This window comes from Stegodyphus dumicola, chromosome X1 (genome assembly GCF_044657685.1).
Source record: "Stegodyphus dumicola isolate Sdum_Otavi_A_Nest chromosome X1, ASM4465768v1".
Lineage (NCBI taxonomy): Eukaryota > Metazoa > Arthropoda > Arachnida > Araneae > Eresidae > Stegodyphus > Stegodyphus dumicola.
Genome location: NC_140780.1, coordinates 205,400,945 through 205,423,544, shown reverse-complemented (window position 1 = coordinate 205,423,544; position 22,600 = coordinate 205,400,945). Strand labels below are relative to the sequence as shown.

At 33.9% G+C, this 22,600-nt stretch overlaps 1 protein-coding gene across 4 annotated transcripts in view; it reads left to right on the top strand.

Annotated features, from left to right (window-relative positions):
• The first annotated feature begins 640 nt into the window (after positions 1-640).
• The window catches only part of LOC118183039 (transmembrane protein 234 homolog), a 67,177-nt gene continuing 45,217 nt past the window's right edge, over positions 641-22,600 (top strand). For 2 of the 4 annotated variants that reach the window (XM_085808270.1, XM_035352443.2), the window contains exons 1-3: positions 641-762; positions 19,664-19,744; positions 19,919-20,070. In XM_085808270.1, the coding sequence (XP_085664396.1) occupies positions 19,732-19,744; positions 19,919-20,070 (165 nt within the window). In that variant the 5' untranslated portion in view covers positions 641-762; positions 19,664-19,731. Of the gene's footprint in view, positions 1,084-18,025; positions 18,787-19,663; positions 19,745-19,918; positions 20,071-22,600 lie in introns of those variants that run through there. The other 2 variants (XM_085808271.1, XM_085808273.1) reach the window with 2 other exon arrangements.

Sequence of the window (22,600 nt, the reverse complement as noted above, 5' to 3'; positions counted from 1 at the left end):
GACGTTCGCCATGCATTTATACATTTAGAGATCTGTCACCAAACGAACACATGAGGTGATGTAAGGTAATAACACACATCATGATTACAAAAGTAAACAACAGATCAAAAAATGAAACATATATTGCAGAACATGAAATAAGGATTATGCATAAATAGGATCTGATCAGCGTTAACTAACATTTGTGCTAACCAAATATCGAGACAAACACAACACTTCCTCACAACCACATAATCGAGACAGAAGTAACTATGTTTATTATCGAGCGCGACATCTGTGAGAACTAATGGGAAGTATTCGTAAATACAATTTTTTTGTGCTTGCCATTCCTCAAACATATTTTTAATAAAATAATTAAGGGTTTTTGCTAGCATTTAATTTTGGAAAATATATTATTCTGTGAAAAGCACCTCAATATTTTTATACCACTCATATCTTTTAAGAAATGAAATACGCTTTCTTTTAACATAGGCTCTTATAAACATAAGCTTTAATAAAAAAAAAACTAGTGTATTTGAAATATAATGAAGATCATTGCACGATACTAATTTTTGCAATATAAAAGTTAAAAGAAATTTTAAAGAAAATAATGGCTTTAATGTAATATTTATTTTATAAAGCACTTTTTCCTCTGTCAGGAGGCAATCTCTTAAACTTCTGTGTCATCTAATGTATGTAAACAAACTTTCTGTTATTATAGACCGGGATAGTCTGCTTTTGAATTGCTAGAGTTTTTGCAATGGATCGTGAATCTGTATCTAAGTAATAATTTTTATAATTAATGTTGTTCATCTTTGTTATAACAATCTTCTGTTTTTCAAGCATCGTATTAATTTGCTTCGACAATATTTTTCTACTTCTTGCTTGGGTTGATTTGCAACATAATCTGAAGGAAAATAAAATTTCTTAAAGTTTTAATTTATACCATACTGAGCGAAAAACTGTGATTTGAGTGCACTAAAAGTAAATGCTGTAGCATAATTTTTTTTCAAAAAGTGATACATAGTAATTTGCCTTATTGACTAAGTCACGATTCTAGAAGCGAACGTACTGAAATTCTGTCATGTGTATGACTGAGTGGGGGTGAGTTGTCTTAAATTATTTTTAATTTTCCATGTAGAAGGGAAATAATTTCTTTAAATGCCTTTATTTATTATTAAGTAATAATTTATTTCTAATCTTGTTTTATTTAGTATTGTTCAAAGCAACTGAAAGCCTGAAAAATTAATTCAGGAAACTTTTTTTAATCCACTTCTAAACGGCTGGATACATGCTAGCTAAGCATTTTCTTAATCATTTATCTGCTTTGTCGGTGTAGATGAGGAAAGGAGAGTCTCTAACTGGTTCCTTAACAGTACTGCTGTAATCCTGACCAAACTTTCTCATGATTTCATTACATTCATTTCTTTACCTTTTCATAAAGTACATTTAAGACAATATATGAGCATTTATAACAGAAATAAAAATTCACTTAAAAATATAAATTAGTATTAATGTACTGAAATTACCCGGTTAAACGTGATAAACGAAAAAAATTTGTCTTAAATTCCAGTTAACACAGAAAACAATATATTCCTTACACCAGCAGTGGTTTGCTAATTTTGATGACCTATAGTGATTTCCTGTTATGTTTTTACCACCAATCCTCGAATTCCATATCACAGATTATGTTCTTACTGCATTAATATAAATATTAACAAGACATAGTGCACAATAAAAATTAAGCTTTATTTAGGAACTTCGCGCACACTGCCCGACAGCCTGCCTGTTTCGCTCTGCTCGCTACTCGTAAGAAACTTCTCCTCTAGGGTTGCCACACTTATCGGAGGGCGCAAGGCGCGCTCCTTACCGCCATCACCACAGAGTTTCCCCCCAGTTCCTTTAATGGCTATTCAAAGGAACGACATAGGTTATGAAATTATCTCAGAGTATCCGTGCTGTCGGGTATTTTTTTTATGATTACAAAATTAGAATATAAAATTAGAAAAGATCAAAATGAAATTCAATATATAACAAGGTATTGACACATATAATAAACATGAAATAACAAGAAATATGTTAAGATATGAATTTAAAAAAAATGTTTTAAATTGTTATGTAAGAAGCAAGTTTCTTAGGGAAGTGAACATGTCTTCCCGATCTGGTGACAGTTTGTGTCTTAGAGAGTTCGTTTGCAGATTTATTCTGCTGAACTGTCTTTAAGTCTTTATTTGTTTTCAGTTCAGGCAAATTAGAGTCCGAAAGCAAATAGGCTGGTTTCACACGGTCTATAGACACAGTAGATTTCAGACCGTTAACATCAATTGTGAAAGTTTTGTCTGTTCTAGAAAGGACTGTATATGTTTGGCACAGAGGTGGCTTTACTCGATCGACACGTAAGTATACATGCGTACACGACTTTAAGGTAGCACTTACGTAACATTTTTCTTGGCAATGTGCAGATGTTGCTATTGGATTCAACTGTTGCATTCTATGCCGAAGATTCGTGATAAATTGTGTGTCATACGGAGATATCTTAGATGACGTTATCATATCACTAGGCAGCTTGAGAGTTGTGCCGTACACCAGTTCAGCACAAGATGACTGTAGATCTTCCTTTACGGCTGTCCGAATACCAAGCATAACAACTGGTAGTGTTTCAGTCCAGTTATTGGTCTCGTGAGCCTTGAGAGAAGATTTTAAATGTCGATAAAATCGTTCAACAATGCCGTTTGACATTGGATGATTGGCTGTTGTTGTGATTCTGTTCGTACCCAAAATGCGCGTGAATTCTTCAAAAAGTGCGGATCTCATTTGAGAACCTTGGTCTGTTGTTATGATCGATGGGCAGCCAAAACGAGATATCCAACAGTTGAAGGTGGCTCTGCAAATGGTTTCCGTTTTCATATCCGGGATGGGAATGGCTTCAGGCCATCTGGAGAATCTATCTATTAGAGTCAAAAGGTACACATTGCCTTCTGATGGAGGTAACGGTCCGACGATATCCATATGGATTTCTGAAAAACGTGCATCAGGAAGAGAGAATGTGCCCAGTGGTGCTTTAGTATGCCTAGTAATTTTCGATTTTTGGCAAGATTCACAGGATTTCACCCAATTTTTGATATGACGTTTCATATCGGGCCATGCATAACGAGAACAAATAAGCTTCGTAGTAGCTGCAATTCCTGGATGTGACAGATTATGCAGATGATTAAAGATGAGTCTGCGAAAGGAATTCGGAACAAATGGACGAGGAATGTCTGTTGATATGTCACAAAGAATATTACCATCAGAATATTGGCACGGTTTAAATTCCAGTTTCAAAGATGATGTGTTGTTTTTGAGAAGGTCTTGTACCTCCGGATCATGCCGTTGAGCTTCCGAAAATTTTTTAAAATCCAAAAATGGAGATTTTGTTATGGAATCAATTTCGATTCTTGAAAGAGCGTCAGCAACGACGTTTTTTGAACCTTGCACATGCCTAATATCAGTAGAGTACTGAGAAATAAAATCTAAATGGCGCAATTGTCGAGGTGAACATTTATGAGGGTTCTGTTTAAAAGCGTATATTAACGGTTTTTGATCCGTATAAATTATAAAATTTCTGCCCTCTAACATGTGTCGGAATTTCTTAATTGCAGAATAAATAGAAAATAATTCCCTATCGTACGCGGACCATTTCTGTTGACTTTTACTGAGTTTCATAGAGAAAAATGCTATAGGTTCCCATGTTTGTTGAGACAACTGCATAAGTGTGCCGCCGATTGCGACGTCTGAGGCATCTACCCAGATGCTTAGCTGGGCTCCGGGAATAGGGTGTCTCAAAAGGGTAGCCTGAGCAATGGCATTTTTGGCAGCAATAAAGGCTTGTTCAGCATTCTCGTTCCAATTTAATTGTGGGGATGAATCCTGAACACGAGAACGAGATTTCTTTTTATTAATATAGCCTTCTAACAATTTTATTAAAGGAGAAAGAATATGTGCTGCTTTAGGTATGAAACATCTATAAAAGTTAAACATGCCTAAAAATCGGCGAAGCTGAGTGAGAGTGGTAGGTTGAGGAAAATCTAAAATACATTTGACTTTGTCAGGAAGAGGTTCAATTCCGTTTTCACTAAGGTGAAAACCTAAGAAATCAATAGATGTTTGACCAAAGGTGCATTTTGAAACATTTATGCAAAGTCCATATTCCTGAAGTTTGGAAAATAAAGCTTTCAAATGCCTGCAATGTTCCTCAGAATCTTTAGAGGCTATGAGCAAGTCATCGACAAAAGCGTAAACGCCTTCTAAATCCCGCGTGACTTCATCTATAAAACGTTGAAAAGTCGCAGATGCATTGCATAAGCCGAATTGCATACGGATACTTTCGAATAAACCGAATGGTGTGCATATGGCGATTTTGTGGATGTCGGCTGGGTTAATTGGTATTTGATGGTATGCCTTAATCAGGTCGACATGACTAAAAATTTTAGTACCGTGCAATGCAGCAGTAAAATCGGCTAAACATGGAATAGGGTATTTGTCTTTTATTGTTTGAGCGTTCAATGCTCGATAATCTCCTACAGGTCTCCATTCCAGACTTCCCTTTTTTGAAACCATGTGAAGTGGGGATGCATAATTGCTGCTCGAAGGTCTCAAATGCCCCAATTGCATCATAGTTTGAAATTCTTGTTTTGCTATTTTTAAGCGATCTGGAGCTAACCGACGAGGTTTTGCAACCACAGGTGGACCTTTAGTTATGATATAATGAACGGTGTTATGTTTAACAGGTTGGTTAGGATCTGGTAATCTAGTAACTGAAGGAAATTCTTTTAAAATTTTGTGATATGGTGTATCACTAAATACAGTTTTTACTGAATAAATGCTTGCATTTTTCACGCAACCGACGGTTTTAAAATGCGTTTTTAAATCTTTGAGACATTTGTTTCTGAGATCAGGCACCAATTCAAAGAAATGGAGAAAATCTGCTCCAAGAATGGGTGTACTAACATTTGCTATAAGAAAAGTCCATGTAAACTGTCGTCTTAATTTGAAATCCAAAGAAAGTGTTTTTTGACTATAAACATGAATAGTAGAAGAATTAGCAGCGAAAAGTGTTTGTTGGGACGAATTCCGTTTTTGAGAATTATTTGCTGGAAGTAAGGACACGTCAGAGCCGGTATCGACCAAGAATGAAAGGTTTGTTCTACGGTCACGAACGAACAGGCGACGTGAAACTTGAGGCAAAGAATAAGTCGCCTCTATTCTTTGCTGGTTTCGTTTCCCTGCCATGAACAAGGTTTTGTACATTTGTCATCTCTACACTTTTTCCCAAAACGTCTATGATACCAGCAAACAGAATAATCTCTCCTTTTGGAATTGCTTCTTTCCTTATTGCTATCTCCGCGATTTGGCGAGCGACCACGAGAAAGAGAAATGCGATCAATACGTTTGTTTAATTTTTCTATTTGTTTAAATAATTTATCCTCAAGAGACTGATCGACTGTGCGAGAAACGGCACAAGTCCCTGGGGTTGGATTTACTTCTAAAATTCTGTCGGCAATTTCTGCAGCTTTATCTACAGTTAAATTGGAAACCGCTGCCAAAATAGACTGAACAGTCGAAGGCAAACGTTGAAGGAATAATTCTAACATTAAGTTATCAGGAACATTTAAAGATTCTGCTCGACGTTTCATATTTCTAAGCAAATCGGAAGGTTTTCGAGAACCTAATTCTTCTCCAGATAATAATTGGCGAATTTCTTGCTGAGAAGATTCTCCTGAACGATTTATTAACTCAGTTTTAAGCTTTGCATATGGATCAATAGGGTCTGGTTTCATAAGTAAATCCCGTACTATTGATGCAATATCTGGAGGAAGATGAGCAACTACATAATTATATTTAGTAATGGATTCTGTGATAGGTTTGGGGGTGGCAAGAGCAAAAGTACTTTCACACATAATAAACCATAAAGATGGGTCTGATCGGTTATAAACCGGAATTTGGACGGCATGAACATCAGACATTGTGCAAGGTTTTTAAGCCAAAATAAAAGCAAAAATTTAACTAAAGAAAATTAAATTAAATGATAAGTAGAAAACAGAATTATAAAATGATCTATAATTACTACTCATCTGTGATTCGGAGGATGAAAGCCGATGTAATCCATTACTTCTGGTTTGGAGATCTTGAGTGATGGCTTGTAGTCAAAACCGAAAGTGCTTGAGAACTGTTCATACGATTTAACACAGTCCGGGTTACCATTATAGTGATTTCCTGTTATGTTTTTACCACCAATCGTCGAATTCCATATCACAGATTATGTTCTTACTGCATTAATATAAATATTAACAAGACATAGTGCACAATAAAAATTAAGCTTTATTTAGGAACTTCGCGCACACTGCCCGACAGCCTGCCTGTTTCGCTCTGCTCGCTACTCGTAAGAAACTTCTCCTCTAGGGTTGCCACACTTATCAGAGGTCGCAAGGCGCGCTCCTTATCGCCATCACCACAGACCATAGTGATGCATCAAACTATTCTGTCATCTTAGATAATCAATAATATTTTTTATTTCAATTTAATCATCTATTTATGTCACACCTGCCATCCTCTGAAAGGTTATTATTAGAAAAGCATTAACAATATATCATCTTGTTAAAATTTTACACCATAAAAATTGATTTATTCTCATAATTGTAGATGACAATAACCAATAATAAAAATAAAAGCATTACTTAATTATTTAAATGCACATGCACATTTTTTGCGGCCTACGGAAACAAATTATTTTAGAGGTTGGAAACCTAATGGTTCTGCTCATGGTTCTTAGATCTGTTAATAATTAAGAACACAACGTGAACAGCCGTGTTACAAATTAGCATTCACCCTTCCCGCCGTATTTTCTTCCTTTCATCCCGAACCGAGGACCGGCATCTATCTACGAAAATATTTCTATCTATTCGTTGTTAAAAAATTCAGAAAAAATAATAATAAATAAGAGAAGAATAATATAAATCTGTAAATGCGAACAACGACAGTGATAATTCAACAAAAGGAACGCAAGAGGAATGGTTGCAAACTTCGAACAAGCGAATAGGATAAATCCGCTGGGTTACCAGGTTTGAACTGTTATCGCCAAAGTTGCTGATGTTTACATTTACCGGGTTCTCTGCGGAAGTGCTTCCAAATTTAATATTCCTTTGAGCTAATATTGCTAGTTTCCATGCTAAATATAGGTATTTCGGAATATATTTATTCCCCCCTCTTACATCCCATCTCATTAATAAGGTGAGATTGCATTTCTGAATGCAACCATTGTATAATGTGCTAAATGCAACCAAATAATGAATATGCAATGCAAAGTCTGAGATCCAGACGTCCAATATCTGGAAAGATTTAAAATCCGGACCTCAAAGCCAACAGCAATTCTTTTTGTATGCATTATGCATGTGCATTTGATTTTTTTGTCTTCCATAATAAAACATTCAGAGAGTTCCGATTCTTAATTTCACTTTGGCACTAAATAAAATAATTAGTTATTGAACAAACAATCATTTTAGCATAAATTTATGTGATTAATAATTTGATTCCATAGCTGTGTATGTGCTTGGCATACATCTCAGGCTGATACATAGAAACCTTGTTGATTTTACATCTACTAATATTTTATATTTTTTACGCCAACCTGGTGAATCATTATTTATTATATTTTGCTTTGGCTAATCTTTGGAATATGGTAACAGGTAGTTTGGCGACATTTTGGTAAGGCGATAAAGGTTACTAGCTAGGACTTTAGCAGTGTACATGGATAAAGTCAAGAGTGTGTGCAATGCCATTTTTGTGCAATTCTGGGATGTTTTTTTAAGTGAAAATAGGTCGATGTGTACATGGATGATACCCTGTATGTGCAATTCTTAAAAGTGCAGCAAGCAGTTTGCGATTCTGCACTTTCTCCCAATTTCACACCTAATCTTCGTCATGATTAAGCATTTTTGTTCCATAAAAGTTCTAGTACAGTCAAAAGTCGTTAATTCGGACACCCATAATCCGGAATGATCTATAATCCGGACCTCAAAGCTAAAAACGTTCTGCGCATGCGCTGCGTTGACACATGCGCATAGGCGTTTGCGCGTGCGCGTAAGACCTTTACTACTGCGCATATGCGTGTGCGCAAGCGCAGAATACGTTTTCGCGTGCGCGTTTTATGTATAACGGACGGTATAAGCTAAAATTATCTATTTCAGTTAATGTTGATGATTGCGTTGTTCCTTTTAATTTTCGAATTGGATCCAGCTTATTATTTTTTGCAGACTGTAAGAGCAATACTATAAAAGTAAACTTGAACTTTCGATTATGTCAAATAGAATTTCCGATGCTGGAGCTCCCAAAGGATCTACAAAACGAAAGTATGTTTCGATATTCATCAAACAAAAAGTGGAATTGCTGCAAAAAATGGATAAAGACATGAAGAAGGTGACAGAGAGGTTAGTGAAAACGAAAAAATTTCGATTGACAAGTTAGTCGGTATTCTCGGCACAGCAATTACGGGACTTGAACAGCGGAACTTTGTAACTGAACAAGAAATTATGTCTGTTTATAGGGTGTCCGCCGATAACATCGCGGACGATAACGTCGCGGAGAAAACAACGCAAGGCGAAAACATCGTGCTACAAAACATCGTGGGAGAAATCATTGCAAAGAGAAAACATCGTGGTACAAAACATCGTCGTCGAAAATAAAGCGGTTCAAAAACTTCGCAGTTTAGAAACATCGTCGTCGAAAATATCATGGTAAAAAATAAAGTATCTACAAATCATCGCATGACGATAACATCGCAGACATGCTTTTTCCATACATGCTTTAATAACTGTAAATGAATATTCCCATAAAGATTTGTGAGCGCAAAATGTAAAGAAGGATAATTTTTACTTTCACATTTTTTATTAACTAATAAATTTTTTCTGAAAAAGTAAGAAGGAAACTTCAGCATAGAAAATTAAATGCAACTTATAGATTATACTTTTCACGAAAAATTACCAGTAAAAACTTTATGAAAATTTATTTATTAATGGCCTTTGTTAGTTAACTATGTCGGTTTAAAATTCTATTAATTGCTATAAGTTGCATTAATTTGCTATGCTTAAGTTTCCTTCTTACTTTTTCAGAAAAAAATTATTAGTTAATAAAAAAATGTGACAGTAAAAATTATCCTTCTTTCCATTTTGCGCTCACAAATCATTATGGGAATATCCATTTACAGTTATTAACGCATGTTTGCGAAAAGCATGTATGAAAAAGGCATGTCTGCGATGTTATCGTCAAGCGATGATTTGTAGATACTTTATTTTTTACCACGATATTTTCGACGACGATGTTTTTAAATTGCGAAGTTTTTGAACCGCTTTATTTTCGACGACGATGTTTTGTACCACGATGTTTTCTCTTTGCAATGTTTTCTCTTTGCAATGTTTTCTCCCACGATGTTTTGTAGCACGACGTTTTCGCCTTGCGTTGTTTCCTCCGCGACGTTTTTGCCGCGATGTTTTCGGCTGTAACCTTTTATAGAATTAAAGAGAAAGTATTATCAGATAAAACGAAGCAACTTAAACAACTTACATTGAAAGAAATGTTTAATAAAGTAAACAAATAAATATTAAGCTTTTGTTTTGTAAATTTTGATACCCTTTAGATCATAATTGTTCTTTATTTCATAAATTACGGTTTCATATTTTTAATTTTAGAATTTTTGCATGCCATCTTACCAGATTTAAACTGATGATCTATAATCCGGAAAAATTGATAATTCGGAATCGCCGAAGTCCCGACGAGTCCGGATTAACGACTTTTGACTGTATAAGAGTAATTCGGCTAGCAGATTGTTGGAAAAAATGTTGAGTTAAAAAAAAATAAAAATAAAAATAAAAAAAGCCTTTACTTCGTGAAAACAAAATGGCGTCCAAAACAAAACTAGCAGGTTGCTGTAGCAGGGTTGGTCGCCAAAAAATCGCCAAGTTACCATAATCCAAAGATTAACCTTTGCTTTCATTGCTGCATGTTTATCTAACACATGTCAACTTGGGTAATGACTCATGCAGCGATGTTCAAATAATTTTTTATATTACTATTTGAATAACAAAGGGTATGGTAGCCCTTTCTTTTGGTAGTGATTACAGATTTAAGTTAAATGAAATATTGACGAGGAAAAAGTTAACAAAGATTTCTTTCCATATGCTAAAAAGAGTTCGTTAATGATACTCATAGGCCAAAAGATTACATTTAGTTCTATTTAAAATAAGAATAACTAATTTGTTATTCACATAAAGCCAGAATTGGCACCACAGCTCGTATGGCTGCACCAGACGGCAGAATTTAAGGAAGACAGAGTTTTGGAATTTAGAGAAGAATTGAGCAACAAAATTAAGGGATGGCAAAATCTTTAGTATTTAGGTAAATCACTAGGACCCAAAAATTTAGGGGTGGCAAAAATTTAGAGTTTAGGGAAGTACTTCGTAGCAGAATTTAGGACTCGCAAAGACTGCATCTGGCAGTAAGCTATCTAGAACAGCCCTCGATAAGTCTCAAGTATAATGTGGGAATTTATTTATTGTGTGGGAACTCAGGTAAGCCTTAAACATTTGCCAGAAATAGATGTAAGTATAGTAAATAACTAATACAATTCAGGCTTAATTGCCTCAGTGCGCAACAGAAGCAAGACAAAATTTAGCGAAACAACCCGACTTTCATCACCAATCTCATGCTGTATTGCCAATAATGTTAGTGAAAATTTATCTGCTGAACAAATTTACAAAGCTGATCAAACTGGCCTTTTGTGGCAATACATCCTGTGAAATGCCTTGGCAACCTCTACAGAAAAGACTCCAACTGGTGTCAAAGATTCCAAAGCGAGACTAACAATTTTAGCATCCACAAATGCTGTAGGAACGAGCAAGTCTAAAGTTTCATATTTGGAAAAAATACACGGCCTTGAGCATTTAAAGGAGTAACAATTTTTCCGGTTATATATCTTGCAAATAAAAGAGCATGGATGATATAAGCGTTAATAAATGATTGGTTTGAAAATCGTTTCATACCCAAGGCTCAGCAATATTTGAATTTGGCTGGTTTACCTGATGACGCAAAAGTTGTCCTGATCTTACGCAACTGTACAACTGGTACTTCACTAGTGAAATATAATGTATTCATAATACGAGTATTTTTCCCTCCAAATTATACGTCCATCATTCAGGCTGTGGATATCGGAATAGAGTGCGCGCTGAAATGCAAATATAAAGTAGCATTTTTAAAGTGCATGTTAAATTTCTTGAATAATGTCAAGACAATTCAAGAATGTTTTAAATATTTTAGCATAAAATCTAGTGTGTGGAGTATCACAAGATCATGGGAGGATGTGTCTTCAGATACTTTAAAAAAATGTTTGTCATAATTTATGGCCAGCAACTATATTTCATGGTGAGGATGATGAAGATAATAGCCACAAATATAAAAGTTTTCAGTTATCGCAAACCAAAGGTAAAATTTTTCAATTAATGCATTTTGTAAATAAATGTGGAGAAGTGGTAATAAATGAAAGTGATATAACAGAAGTTTTTCATTGCAATGGCAATGCCCCAATTCATCAGTCAATGAACGAACTGCGAAATCTGTAGTATGATTTAGATGCAGAAAATACCACTACTGATAGTGAGGAAAGTGACGGAGGGGTTATTGAAAATGAAAAAATTTCAATTGACAAATTAGTCGGAATTCTTGACATAGCAATCACAGGACTTGAATAATGGAATGTTGTAACTGAACAAGAAATTATATCTGTTTATAGAATTGAAGACAAAGTATTAGCACAAAAACAAAGCAACTTAAACAATTTGCATTTAAAGAAAGGTTTAATAAAGTAAACAAGGAAATATTAAGGTTTTTTTTTTTTCCTTTGTAAATTTTGATACTGTTTAGATCATAAACGCTTCATTGTTTTATAAATGACGATTTCATATTTTTAATTGCATAATTTCTAGATGCCATCTTACTAGATTTAAGCTGATAATCTAATATCCAGAAAAGGCTCTATCTACTCTTATATATGCCCACCAAAGATCACCAAATGTGTCGATATGTGTTCTACGCTGGGTTTTGGGGATGATGTTATTCATATGGCAACCCTTTTGACATTGAAACTTAACTCTTTTGCTGCGGTGGTTTAATTGCTCATTGGTTCGTGTCGTGTGTGTTTTGAAATGGCCTATGTTGCAATGATAGACGTGGTGGCAAGATTTCAGTGGCGTATTTTAGATTGTGTGGAAAGTAAATTTAGTATTAAAGGGTACGTTGCTGGAGTTGTTAACGAGTCTTTTGTTCACGGGTGTGTTTATGAGGATTGAAGTGTATTTTTCGAATTTCTGTGACACTTTTAAAACGGAGTCTGAAATGCGGAGTTGCTGTGAGAACTTGGATGAAGAAGGGCGTTTCTGATAGTTCTTGTGTGGATTTGCAGTTAAATGGTTGCTGGTAAAGTATGTGGCTGTCAGCAGAGTTTAAGATTTGGATCGGGGTTTTTGTGTAGTAAGTTAACTTTGTAGGAAGTTTCTATCGTTAGTTTCGAAATTTTGAATCGCAGAAAGACATGTGATATAGCAAAATTGTGGCGCTTTTGTTGACAGACGTTGTGTGACTGGCAAAATTTTATTAACGAATTATTATGGTTTGTGCATTTTATTTTACTGGTTTTATTTTGTAGAATGTTATGTTCATTGTTTTTTTTTTTTTTTTTTTTTTTTTTTTTACTATGAATTTCTATTATTGCTTGTAATTTTAGTTTATTTGTGCGCAATGCCTAGATTGTGCAATTCGTAGATTTTTTTTTAAAGATTAAACAGGATGCTGTGTACATGGTACTCTTTGAAATTTATTATTGTTATGTTAATTTATTAAAGCAAGGTGTGTGTAGTTCGCAGATTCTTTCGCTGCCTAGATTGTGCAATTCGTAGATTTTTTTTTAACTTAACAACATATTGCTGTGTACATGGATTCTTGCCAAATATTTTTGTTTAGAAACTTTGTTTTTACTATCTAAATTTTTTGTTTTTGTTTTGGATTTTTAGCTTAAATTGTGTGTTCAAAACACAGTTTTTGCACGTGCGAAAACCGCGTTTTTGGAGACATTTTAAGCTTAAAGTTTGAAAAAATGTAGACAAAAAATTTAGATAGTAATATGGCACCATGGAGTTTCTTGCCAAAAACATTTGGTGAGAAATTTGTCGCCGAGCGAGGTTAGTTCCCTAGAAAAATCCCAAATCTGGGATTGCCAAAATCCCGACGAGTCTGAATCTCAGACTTTGTACTGTATAATGGACTAAAATTCCATAAGCGGGGTAAGTTGGTGCCAAACTATTTTGGCCTTCAAAATTTGGAGAATTTTTTAGGCGCACTAAATGAAAGCACTAAAATGTGATTTCTAAACGTAAACAGAATAGTAACTTTTAAGTTTTGCAGTTGTGAAACGCCGTTATTTTATGCAAACAGAATAGTAAAATCAGATGATAAAATACTAGATGAGTAAAACAAAGTCCAACAACTTTGCAAGTAAAAGCATAGCCCTATATATATGTAATTCATCATAAAATAGTATAATGAACAATTCTTGTAAATAATTATTGAGTAAATAAATGTATACACTTATAAGGTCAGAGCACTGCGAAGTCAGTTTTAAACGTAAACGGAATAGCAAATTATGCGTATTCAGCATTATAAACTAACTAAAATATTCAAGTTACTATCGTCGTGGAATTCAACACACTAAAGAATTTTCGTTAAAAGCTTTTAATATTCCACATCTTTCGATTGCCACATGCAAGAAACAAAACTTTAAAAAATAAATAAATAAAATTAAATGAAAACATTCATAAATTATAAACTTCATGTTATATGAAATCCAACATTCTCCCACCAACAACAGCTTAACCTTCTGCAAATATTTATATAAATATAATATATATAACAATAATATTAAACAGTGAAACTTTTAAAAACAAACACAGTATTTCAAAATTAAATTTAAAAAAAAAACCTGGCTACACTAAATTCGCACTTTTACAGTTACCGAAATAAAGCTCTAGGTTTGCCACAAGAAAACATACAGCTGGAAACCACAACCAAATTAAAATCGCGCCAAATAAAAAACTCTCGCCAAGCTTGGCGCTCACCCCGATTATGGAATTTTAACTGTATAATGTTTAATCAAAGCGAAATCTAATATCCAGAACAAATCCGGGATCACCAAAGTCCCAACGAGTCCGAATCGCAGACTGTGTACTGTATAATGTTTAATGAAAGCAATCTAAAGTGTTACCCTTGATATATAAAAACTTGCTCATCAACAAAAATAGTGGAGCTTCTTTTATTTCTCCCATTATGCCGGCATCACCGAAAATGTCGTCCAGGGATGGATGATATTACTCTTGCAGAAGAGTGGTTAAGATAAGACATAAGCAGCCAGTTTAATAGCGCAAAAATAATATAGTTCAAAAATGAAGGTGAAATCATGTAAATCAAGAGCCTCAATTTTGAATTAACAGTGAGTCTGTGCAAACCACCATGCCATCACACGTAACATCCAAACTGTTATAAAGTGTAAATAATATCCAGTTCTTTTTCTTATTACTGTTACATTATTGAATTGCTGAGGGATGAAAGGCAGTTGTAATCTGCTACAACTCTCCGTCCCAATCTTTTTTTTTTGGGGGGGGGGAGGATGTAAAATCTGTTAAATTTAAATATCTGGCAGTAAGTCTTGAAATAACAACCAATTCACGTTGTGCAGGATGGTTATAATTAAAATGACCCTTCTCAGACATATGTATAGCCTATTCTGGTTGATATATTTTGTTGAAACTTCGTACGTATCTTATATAGGCTATGGGAAACAGAAAACTACAATTTAAACTAACAGTTCAAATTTTTTGACCATTTGATGGTGCTTTTCATGCATTGTAGATGCTTATGCAAATTAGGAACTTTTTAAAATGCCATTAGTCAATGCTCTATATAATGATTTTTCACCATGCCTTTAAAGAAGAAAAATGAACTTTACTAGTCGAGTTTTTTTTTTTTTTTTTATTTTTTTTAATCATACCTGCAGTAAGAGTTTTGCTGCATTGCGAGGATATTAAAGTTTGAAAGCCATGCAGAAAGGGCTTATGTTCAAAAGATATTTTGTAAAAGCTGATAACAAAATCTGAAGAGAATGGCCATTTGGATATGCTGCTAGGAACAAGACATAAACAGTTTTAAGATGAGGCTAAAGAAGTCACTGTAACTGTGTTTGACAGAGTGTCCTCTTCCGGATATTCTCCAAGAAGTCTTTGAGCATTGTCACATAATTTGTCTACCCCTTAATCTGCAGTATGAAAAGTTTTGCATTCCATTTTAACACTTTGAGTGGTATGGGTTTTTGGATCTGTCAAGAAGACCTGTAGGTACTGTTCTGTTACTGGGATCAGATTCTGAAATGTAGGAATGTGTGCGTGTGTGTATGTATTTGTATGTGCATATATGTGTTTATGTATACACATACATTCATGTTTGCATATATACATGCATATATGAACACATTCATCCATACATACATGCATACATTTCGGGATCCGGTCTCTCTCTTGATAACAGAACAGTCTCTTGATAATCTCTTGATAACTGTATTTAAACAGCATTTATTAGCTAAATTTGTATAATTTCTTATTTTATTCTCTCTTTTCATAAACTTACATTCATTAAGATTGAGGCTCAATTCATTGAGGCATTCAGCATTCATTGAGGTTCTCGAGTCATTCATTTACATTATTAAAGAAAGTGAGAAAGCAAAATATCTTAAATTATGAGCTAATATATACCAAGTGATAAAATTTCTCATGACTGAATAAAGCCAATCATGGTAATCAGAAGACTGAAATGGTATCCATAAAAGATCCTCATGGTAAAAAAAGCTGCACACTCTAGACTCATATTAATGCACTGGCTGAATTTCGGCATGGATATTCATTGACACTGCATGTTTGAACATCTAGTGATGAGACAAGGAGCAGTCTATCTAGATGGAGCAGCAAATTCTTAGACCTGTCTCATGTGGGGCGATTCTCATATAGGCCACAAGTTTCAATGGTGGGTAAGAAATGCCTCTGCATTTTGATTACCTGACTGTATGGTTTGGTTTTACTGCTGACTTCATTCTTGGTCCCTTTTTCTTTGAGAAGAGTACTCCTGAAGGCCCTAAAACGTGTACCCTCACAAATATCAATTACTTGCCATTACAAATGCTAAAGCAGCAGCTCATTCCTGCTTTACATGAACAAGAATGGTTAGAGACTGATGTCTTCTTACAAGGGAGTGCAACATACCAAATTGGTCAACAAGTGAAGAAACTACTTTGTACTCACATTTGAGATGATCAAGTAATTTTGAGAATTTTTTCCGAATGCGTGGCTTTCTCATTTTCCAGATTTTAATTCCTGTAATTTCTGGTTGTGGGGATTCCTATATGATCATATCTGTGGAAGAAGCATATGGACTCTGCCTTAACTTTGAAAGAGAGCGTAGCATGCCATGATGTTGCAATTTCTTTAGAAACCCTTCACACTACTGTTGAACATGGTACAAACCTCTTTCATGACATATAAGACACATGTCAGTGACGTAAATATAATGCACATCGAATAAATGCTGTCATTAAATAAAGTTTTATGTTTACACTTTGTGTTTCTTGTTCTTGATGCTCCACTTTTTATCTGGTGGTCATTATTTAAGGTATTAAACTTTATTTCAGTTTTTTTTTCCTTGTGGTCTATGTCATGTATGTGTCAGGTTTCAGTGAAATACAGAGGGTGTTTACATGTTTTCAGAAAGATTCTGATAAAGACTTAAAAAAAAAATGTTTTGGAATAAAAATAGGTAGCAACAGTTGTTATTTGAAATGAGAAATATCATCTACTACTTTCAAGTTTATTCTTCATTCAAAATGTCACGTGTGAACAAGTTGTGCATTGCAGAATATCTTTTTGCACTTTTCAAAGAGAAATATTCCTATTTCGTGATAAAAAAAAATATTGTTAAATGTATTTTAAAACTTCTAAAAGGGAAAAACCATCGGTCATTACTTCTACATGGAACGAGGACTCCAAACGAATGTCCAAAAGAGATACATACTGCCAACACAGATATCAAATGCAGAGTCTTTAAATACATCTGCGGCAACAATAAAATAATAAGCCAAGATTTACAATTTTAAAAAGCTAAAAAATGTAATATTTGTCAGCAATTTCTGTGGCCTGTTTGAAAACTATTTAGTAGGAGAGAAATTGAAATACATTATGACCTTTGATAAAGCATGGGTTTACGTAAATGATGAGTAAGGGGTTTATGATTGTTTACAGGATTCTGTTATTATGGAAAATTAAAAGTAAGAAGAGAGGGAGGGAAAAAACCCATTAAAATCAGCTCAACGTGCTATCAAGAGAATGTTTTACATCCGTTATTTACAGAAGAAATTCTATTTCTTTATCTCAGTGACTTTCAAATAGTGAAATTTTATCAAGACAAGCTACAAGTCACACTTCGAAAAGTACCATTGCATTCCTTAAAAAAATTGATACAGGTATTACATATATACCTTCTCAACATATTCTTGCAAAGCCCTTGATGTTTCACCTGTGGACCATTGTGCCTTTGTACTTTTGAAAATAGATCTTTTTAAATGCAAACTTCTCATGATTGATGGATTGTGGAACGTAGTAAAAGAGAAATGGAAATCAGTAATCCTGGAAATTTTGCAAAAAAGCTCTTCTGTCATGGAAATCATGAAACAGACTAGCCAGAAAAATCTCATAGCCATCTCATAAATAGAAGAAAGGCTATGAGATCAAGCATTTAAAAAAATGTTGTTAACAATTTAAACATTAATTAAATGGCTCTGATATCACTCTAAAAATGTGTTAGCACCCTCTGCACACCGACCAGAACAGACTCTACATACATCTGAGTAGGGTTACTTTAATTATTACCAACCTATATATAGTTAGTTGATATCTGAGAGCAGGCGAGGAGACCAGTGCTTTACTGTGGAATTCAAGGGTGCTCTCCTTTCACTGCAACTTTCCGTGAGATAAAGGCTTTCTCAGGATGGAAGACTTCTCTTATGCTTGAGCGGATGTGGGAGAATGAATTCATAGTACATGTGTGACCTTTGTGACCTTTGCAGTTTTAACGATGCAATGCTTATGATGAGTTACTTTGCTGAATATTTTCTCGGAAGGTATTTATAAGATAAACTCTAAAATGAAAAAGGCAAACATTTGTACTATTCTTATACTATATGCCCTCAGATGTATGGCGTCGCCAAATGGGGGGATATGTGTTCTACACTGGTTTTTGGTACGATTGTGTGTTCTGCGCTGGTTTTTGGCACGACGTTGTTTGTATGGCAACCCTTTTGACGTTGAAACTTTTATTTTACTGGAGTGGTTGGTTTGGTGGGCGTTTTGAAATGGCTTATGTTGCAATGAAAGGCATGATGGCAAAATTTCAGTCACATATTTTGGATTGTGTGCAAGGTAAATTTAGTATTAAAAAGTATGATGTTGGAGTTGTTAACTAGTCTTTTGTTCATGGGTGTATTTATGTGGATTTTTATTCACGAATGTATGCTGCACGTTGTATGCTTTGTTGTCTCAGAAGATAAGGTGGAAGAATAAAGTGGTGGAAATTGATGAGTTTTGCTAATGTTTGAAATTGATATTTCTGCTCTTTGAAGAAGCATTCGCAATGGTAAGTGCATTTTATTTTATTTTTGTTCTTATTTTGTAGAATGTTATGTTCGTTTTTTTTTTTCTCCCCTATGAATTTCTGTCGTTATTGTTGTTTTTTGAATTGTTTGTAATTTATTTTGTTGATTTGTGCACAATGCCTAGATTGTGCAATTCGCTGATTTTTTTGTAAGTTAAACAGAACACTGTGTGTGTGGTATTGTTAAATTTATTGTTGTTAGTTTATTTTAGCGAGGTGTGCATCATTCCTAGATTCCTACGCTGCATATATTTGTACAATTATCTGATGTTTTTTTAAGTTAAAGCAGGTCGTTGTGTACATGGGTTCTTGCCAAATATTTTTGGTGATAAACTTTACATTTTTGCTATCTAAATTTTTTGTTTTTGTTTAGGATTTTTGGTATAAATTGTGTGTAAAAAATGTGGTTTTTGCACGTGTGAAAACCGTATTTTTGCAGACAATTTAGGCCTAAAGTTCGAAATGTAGACAGAAAATTTAGATAGTAATATGGCGCCATGGAGTTTCTATTTGGCAAGTTTTGTGTAGCGGGAAAATTGCCGCGACACAAAGATAAAATAACAAGTCAAAGAATGCACAAACTCGGTATCCTTGTACACATTGACCTATTTTTCACTTCAAAAAACATCAAAGAATTGCACAAACTAGGCATTGCGCACTCCCCTAACTTTATCCATGTACACGTCGTCCTATTTTACCGTAAAAAAGGAGTCAAAGGTGTTGACCTGCTTATGAGCATGAGTTGGTATTACTTTTAAATATCTTGTGAATGTAAATAATAAATGTCTTTACATGAAAAAAGATAATTAATTATTTTTATTTTGTTATTCATTCATTTTTATGTTCGTTTAATTTTTAGGATAGGAGTTTACATCTTTGGAATGTAGAGCCAACACCTTAGGACAAGATTTCTGCCTTCAAATTAATATGGTAAGCATAGGTAAGTTCATTTGGATAGCATTTTTTCTACTTGTTTTAGTATTAGATTTTCATTTTTTATTCGTAATAAAATTTTTTGGGAAGGATAATTTTAAATGTGGGAAACATTTATCTTTCTTGATTTGCCAGTAATTAGTTTATGTTCAGGTAGATCTCACATTTGCTTCAATTATAGCTTCAATATTGTGGCTGATCATAGTTGCAGCTATATGGGGCCTTTCCACGCCGTTATTACGACATGGGAGTGCTGGTATTGAAAATGTTTCTGCAGATAATCTCTTGAGTCAATGGCTTGCTGAGTTAAAATTTCTTATATTGAACTGGAAGGTAATTAACTAGTTCATAAATGTATTTTAAGTGTTGTTTTTATATTCAGCATATTTTTTAAAAAATTTTCCTGTATCGCTCTAAAGCTATCTTGCTTGAATCCAGAAAAGGCTAAATTTACATTGATTATTAATTTGCCTGTAGTGGTATCAAAACTTTTTAGCTGTCACTAAATACATATAGCAACTGAAATGTTTGAATTATCAAATTTTGTTTGACGGAAACTTTTTCACTTGTTCTGCTGAATGATACTTATTACTTAATAGTTCACATTATAGCCTTTTAGGGGCAGAGCTAATTTGAATTTTAAAAGGAAAGGCACACATGATGTTTCTTTGCTAAATAATGTATTCTGTAGTAATATTTTATCAAAAATACTTAACCAGAAGTTGTTTAAAAAAGTCATCATAGTTGGAAAGCAAGAAATAAATTGATCATTAAGACATTAGTTTTATTAAATTTCGGTACTTGCATATTAACGCGACCACCTTGGTGCAGTTTGGGCGATTTTTTAGGGGTAAAAAGGTAAAAATTACTTATCTTGTGCAAATTGTTGGTTTTTGTGCCATTGTTTTAGAACAATTCCCAAACTTTTGATATTTATTGTAAACTGGTAAATATAATCAACATATGAAAGGAAAACTTACTTTAGCAAATTAAAATACAAATTTGAATTACTGAGTAAGGATTATGTGATACATTAAAAAATAAAACACTTATATTCTTCAAGTCTTTCTGTAATTTTTACATGCTGTTCTTCTCCTGAAGTTAACAGAAATCTGGTTTCACTTAAAATTCAGAGAATTGCAGAGACTCAGCTTCATGCAATCCTCAGCAACAGTGGCTATCTTGAAATCATATCTCCTTATTATTTATTCCCTTCAGAAAATTTTCAGCAAAATTCTGTATTCCTACAGAAATTTTAATGCAGTTTCTTCCATTGCTGGTAAATTCCTAAAGCTCATACTTTAAATTTAAATTTAAAGCCAAAAAAAATTATGATTTGTTATAAAAACTGTTGGAACTTGGAAAACAACAAAAAGAAAGCATGTGAAAATGGCAGCATTGCTTGTGTGAAAGCTTGCTATGTGCATGGTTGCTGGAAGAATGGTTATGCACATGGTTGCCAGAGTTTGGCACATTCTGAAAATTTGGTGACAACTACTAAGGTATATGTTGATACGAAAGTACCTAAATTCTAAATTTCTTCGTAAAATCTTACTTTAACGTCAAAACAAGATCCCCCCTTTTTTTTTGGTGACCTAAAATGACCCATTTCATGCTGTTTTGGTAAGCAGTTCAGTTTCTATTTGTCGTGAAAACACTCACGTAGCTCTTTATTTTCTTAAAATGTTTTCTAAGCATTAACAGATATTATTGTAATTTCTCTTCATTAGAGAATGTAACTTACTATAAACTCTTTCAAGTATCAAATCTGAGTTGCCTTTCATTAGAGCTACTTATACAAAAAGTTTGTTTACTAGCCCTCTTCACTGATTGTCAAAAATTCTTGCCATTATCTTTTCTATAGTTACAACATGTATAGATTTTTATGGAGCAAGATGGCTAATAGAGATATCTGTTCTACAAAATCTTGAATCAATTATTTTCAATGTATTCTGAGAAAAGTTTATTATATAATGTATTAATAATAATAAAACCTATTGTCTATTTAGTAGAACTCCCAATATCTGGCCCAACTCGTATCACAGTCCATCTTAACATTAGGATTAGGATTACTTGATTATTACGTTTGTTCCTAATTTGAATTATAAATTGGTACTATTTGGTTTTGAGGGCCGTAAAAAATCGCCAACCTGTTGTTGATGCCAGTGCTGCCAAAAATAATTGCGGCAACCCGGACGCAAGATGTTTTAATTTAAGATGAAAGGTTAATTTCATATAATACTTTTTTATTATTACAATTTATATAAAAAGGCTAAACATGACTGAATGGAAGCATAAAAGCAAATAACTATTTCAGATCATTATTATAATTTATATAAAAATTGCTAAACATAACTGAATGGATGCCTGCATCGCTATTTCGCTACTGAGTTATCGCTAAAGCATAGTTTCATCTCGTTGGTTGTTCAAACATAATTTTCTATAATGAATGATGCCTTTTCTTTGAAAAAATTCTCGGTAAAGTGCAGAATCGCCCACTTATTTGTTTGCCGCTTTTTACAAGTGTAAAAACAATTGGATTTTTGTCAATTTTCTTTTAAGTGAAAGTAGGTCGATGTGTACATAGATAAAGTCAAGGGTGTGCGCAGTGCCATTTTTGAGAAATTCTGGGATTTTTGTTTTGTTTTTTTAAGTGAAAATAGGTCGATGTGTACTTGGATACCGAGTATGTGCTTCTTAAAAACGCGTCAAGCAGTGCGTGATTCTGCACTTTGCCCAAAATTCTATTGCAAACTTTTCGTCATGGGCAATTCCCAAATTGTTAAATCCATAGGATATCAAAAAAGGATTTAAAATAAAAAAAAAAAGGATTTTAAAATTAAACTCGTATTTCAATGCTATC